Source organism: Pecten maximus, unplaced genomic scaffold (assembly GCF_902652985.1).
Source record: "Pecten maximus unplaced genomic scaffold, xPecMax1.1, whole genome shotgun sequence".
Classification (NCBI taxonomy): domain Eukaryota; kingdom Metazoa; phylum Mollusca; class Bivalvia; order Pectinida; family Pectinidae; genus Pecten; species Pecten maximus.
The window spans coordinates 1-5,046 of NW_022982242.1; the positions used below are offsets into that span (position 1 = coordinate 1).

The 5,046-nt window shown below is 40.1% G+C and overlaps 1 protein-coding gene across 1 annotated transcript; it reads right to left on the reverse strand.

Moving 5' to 3' along the window:
* Positions 1-2,163: 2,163 nt before the first annotated feature.
* LOC117320429 (tigger transposable element-derived protein 4-like) lies at positions 2,164-3,519 on the reverse strand. The gene has a single exon (XM_033875030.1). It carries the CDS (start codon positions 3,517-3,519, stop codon positions 2,164-2,166), a length of 1,356 nt encoding a protein of 451 aa, XP_033730921.1.
* Positions 3,520-5,046: the final 1,527 nt, after the last annotated feature.

The window sequence follows — 5,046 nt, forward strand, 5'->3', positions numbered from 1 at the left end:
AGTATTAATCGTACTTTCTGATTCATATGCAAGAATATTGCGGTGAAAGTAAGTGGAATCATAAGAATCAACCTGTTGTGTTACAAAACTGTCATTTAAAATTGATAAACTGTTCCTATGTTGAAAATGACACCTGCTCACATGTGACCGTAAGCTAGAATAAATTTGAAAAGATAAACTGCATCCTTTAAACATGCATTCTATTTCACCTATCTTATCAATATCTATGTGCTGACCCATGTGAATGACGAGTTCTTTGATGTCAGTCAACTCGTTTCCAAATGACCTTAAATTGCAACAAATGCGTTGCTCTTGATTTTGACTGATGTTTGGCAACAAAGACAAATATATATCAGGGTTACCGCTTTGGCAAGTCGACATGAGAGCGAAGAATGTGGGATCTGAATGAATGAAAGTTTTTGTATGTTCTGCTAAAACCATCAAATCTGCACTCAACTCGGAAATTGTGGTCGGCTCTACGTCGTAAAGTCAAATGAGTAATGGAAGAGTTAACTGAGTGGAAAGGGGCCCTGTGTGAACACATGGGACATGTCACGAGAATATTTTCAGACATACCAAATAGTATCAGAAACTGGGATACCCGAACCCAGGACATCGCCTTCGACTTCCAGCTTCCCGCTTCTTACTCACACAAACGCTTTGAGCCTATATCAGCCTTGTCCCGCTCAACCGGATGCTTGATAGCAGCAAATCATTGTATGACAAAATAAATATTTTATAATTTGTAGTATCATAAAATTGTCATGTGAGTCACTGATCTATATTTTTTCTCAACGATGTATTAACCTGATTTGGTGGACGTCGCTCCTATGTTAGCACTTTCAAGTTGATGAATTGGTGTAAAGGCAGACCCTTCTACGGTTTACGTCACACAATATATTAGGGTGTAAGATATGATGACACATATAAATCAAGTGAGGGTTTGGTGTAAGGTCACACTCGTACGGTTTAAGGTTGCGCCATTTTACGGTGTAATATCACACTTTTGAGTGAGGATTTAATGTGTGCAATCATACCGTTACTGTGTAATTATAAAATTACACTTTTCAAAAATGATTTGGTGTAAAGTCAAACGATCACAATGTACGATGAAAGATGACACTTTAGAGAAGATTTGATGTAAAGTCACACCGTTAAGTGTAAAGTCACACCAATACGATGAAAGCTTACACTTTTGAGTGAGGATTTGGTGTAAAGTTACACTGTTAAGGTGTATGGTAACACACTTACACCAATTTGGCGTTAAGGTTTCACCAAATGTCGATATACTTAACACCTTTCTTTATTTATGATTAACATTACACCATAAATGATGTTATTATTATTTAACACGGAAAATGGTGTTAAGTAGCACACATAAAACACCATATAAGGGTGAAGGTAACACTAAAGTTTTACAGTGTACAGTGGAACTTCGTTAACTCGAAGTCGACGGGACCACGAGAAAACTTCGAGTTATCCGAGTGTTCGAATTAACCGAGTTGTCATTTTTGGTGAAAAGTTTGGTCAATATTTGTCAACATTGCATAATCATTATAACTCCGCTCTGTCACTCATCAGTTTAGTGTAGAGACTGGTCAGTACGTGTACATGTATATCGTTTTGTCACTCGTAGTTTGGCGTAGTTTTGCCAATTTACAGTCACGATAAAGTTTCTTTTACCAAGTCAATTCACGATAATTATGTACATATGACATTCATCTACGTCTTGCTTGCAAAAGGAATAACGATAAAACGGAATTCAACCTCACAACAGTTTATTAACATTACATCAAATAACACACATTACAATGTATATATAAAACGTCCCAGAACCATTACCTTACACTGGACATATAAAATACAGTTTGGTATGTCTACATACGTTTTACCGAAAACTACGCCATATCCATGTGTATTGACACAGGAAGTTGAGCTACACATGTGCGTACAAAATGTTACTGTCACTGAGATGGCGCGTATACTAAATGACGTAAATTAACCACGAGTATTTAAGATCAATTATCAGCACTAGTAAAGTTTATAAGTTTTTAAAGCACTAATGTCAATCTTTGAAATGATGTCTGTACACATATTATTGACTGCTATTCACTGTTACAGTTCGCGAAACTTAGTATTAATGTTAATTTACACTTAACATTGTCAATCATCACAATCACGTTCACACACAAAGTCACCAAAGTAATCTGAAATCTTAGTCTGGGTTCTTGCATTGGACTGGCGGACGAGGTCCTCGCGGAGGAAAAAATCGGATATGCGGAGTAATGTCAGTATATCTGTTGATTTGTTGGGATGAGTCTCCAACGCACGGATGAGTAGGGCGCAAGCGTCCGTAGTCATGTCGGTAGTGGGTTCTGGTGGTACGGATACATCATTATCGGCAGTCTCAGCATCAGCGTAGTCGTCAGTGTTGTCGTTCTTACGCTGCAGGATTTCATCAACGATGTCATCATTTGTCATAGTAGCACTAGTATGGAGATCAGTATCTACAGAGACGTATCGATCGAAAGGAACTGGAAGGTTAGCTAGGTGTGCAAGTGGGATGTCATCTTCATCGTCACTGTCGATGGGAGTTGGGTCAGCATCGGTCTTGAAACCTGCGTGGTGGAAGTAGTTCCGAATAGTAGTCTCTGTGACGCATCCCCATGCGAGTGATAGAAGTTTCATGGCGTCGAGTACGGATATCTCTGGTACCTGTGATCTATTTATGGCTTTAACGTGGCGTAGTAATAGGCGCTTCCGGTAGTGAACTTTGAGGTTTTTGATCACTCCTTGGTCCATCGGCTGTGTGTTGCTGGTAGTGTTTGGAGGCAGGAAGATGAGTTTGATGGCTCGTAGATCTTTAATCACTGGGTGGGCAGGGCAGTTATCTATCACCATGACGATGCGGCGGTGTCTGGCGAACTTCCGGTCAGATTTACGGATCCAATCTGTGAAAATGTCGCTGGTCATCCATGCTTTTTTGTTTGCGGTGTACTCTGTTGGTAGCGAGCTCACATTCTTAAAGCATCTTGGTTTGATCGACTTCCCGATGATGAACAGGGGGAGCTTCTCAGTACCGGTCATGTTGGCACATACGAGGGTAGTTAGGCGTTCTTTGCTTCGTTTCCCGCCATGACAGTCGGTCCCTTTGAAGTCGAGTGTCCGGTCGGGTAGTAGTCGGTAGAAGATGCCGGTTTCATCTGCATTGAATATGTTGTTCGGCTGATACTCTGAGAGGATAGTACGGAGGTCGTCGGCCCACTTTGTCATGGCATCGCTTGAGGTATCAACAGACTTGGCCTCGCCGCAGATCTTCTTAAAACAGATGCCATGTCGTTCCTTAAACCTGTCGACCCATCCTGTGCTGCTGGCGAAGTTTTGCTCTCCCATCTTCTCTGCGAGATCGCTGGCTTTAGATTTCAGCATCGGACCGGAAATGGGAAGATTGTGATCTCTGGCATAGGTGAACCATTTCAACAACACAGCCTCAATGTCGTCAAAGTTCGCAGTTCTCATCCTTTTTCTAGTGGGACTAAGTCCGTTGTTGCTGTAGATAGTCACGATCTTTTCTTTTGATTTTAACCATGTTGACAAGGTATTAGATGAAATACCAAATTCTCTCGCTATGTCTGATTTGACCTGTCTCCCCTATCTACAGCTAAGATGGCCTGGTACTTCGTCTCAATTGTTTGTGTCGTCATCTTCCTCTTCACGCCGGTCTTCCCCCTATCAATTGATCCAATTATCCCCCCGGGATTACCGGGTCCTTCCTTGGATTGCTCAATTGACTTCGACATTCCGAAACGGGTATGAATTTTCAGAGAAAAATCCCTTCTTTTATGTCTAAATGACATATGACATCTCCTCAATGCAGAGGTAGTCTGAACACCTCAGCAGTAATTACGCTATTGTTTCAGTCATTGAACAATTTAATAGGACGCCGCAACTGTTTTATTTCTTGTAAAAACATTAGTCGAGTACCGACCCCAGGTTGTGATTCTAACTGTGTAGCGTGTCAGAGATTAGTTCCGCTTGAGCGAGCGGGTAGGTGAGTTGACTGCGGTGTGTTATTTTCGGCGACCGCCTAAGGAAATTGCTTGATGTATGATTAATTAATCAGTACTTTTTATCACCGAAAGTTGTTATTATACGATTCCACAGAGAATGTGCTTAATTAATTTATTGAGAACTTTAAGTAGCATATAATAATCGGTAAGTTTGAAGTGCCGATAACAACCGGAAATTTGATGTTGAAAAAATGTCGGTGTTTACCAACGATCTTTTTTAGACTCAAAAATGATACTTCGAGTTATTCGAACATTTCAAGTAGGATTTTTATTGTTGGGACCAAATTTTTACTTCGTATTATCCGAGTTTTTCGAGTTATCCGAATTCGAATTCAACTAGAAATGATACAGCTTTGACGTCATTATTCGACTGTATCAAAAGGGGCACACCACTTTCGTATTTGTTCAATACGAGCATACAACTGCTTCCCAAAAACATACAAACATACCAAACACGCGATATCGAACATATTGGAGGCCGTCCTTAGAATAATCTTGGCTGTTGAAAGGACGCTAAACAATACAATTCAACCACTTCACATTTCGTTAGATTCCTACCACTTCGTGTCACAAAAGCACAACATGTCTACAAGCTAAAGCGATACCATATTTGACCTTCACTTCTGACAAACAGCATTGGACTTCCATAAGACGACCGTTGCTTTATTGGTACCAAGGTAGTGTCATAACTCCAATCATTGTTAACTGAATTGTAGCGATGAGGGGAGGCACCGACATAAGTGTATGGCGTGTTGTCTTTGGCTCTATCGGTCAACCGTCCTTTATGTTTATGGTCTTGTATAGTTTACACTTTTAAATGTTGAAAGTTGTATTATAGACACGAGCTTAATATTTGTCAAAGGGCCTATCTAATTACCTTGATTCATAAACGGAACAAAATAGTTCCAACAAAACAACAGATGGTTTATACACATTTCATAAGTATTCTTATATCATGTTTTATCGTATCAAAAAA

Excerpts from the sequence above, each read along its gene's own strand:
- LOC117320429 (XM_033875030.1), bottom strand. The coding sequence starts at position 3,519 with ATGAGAACTGCGAACTTTGACGACATTGAGGCTGTGTTGTTGAAATGG.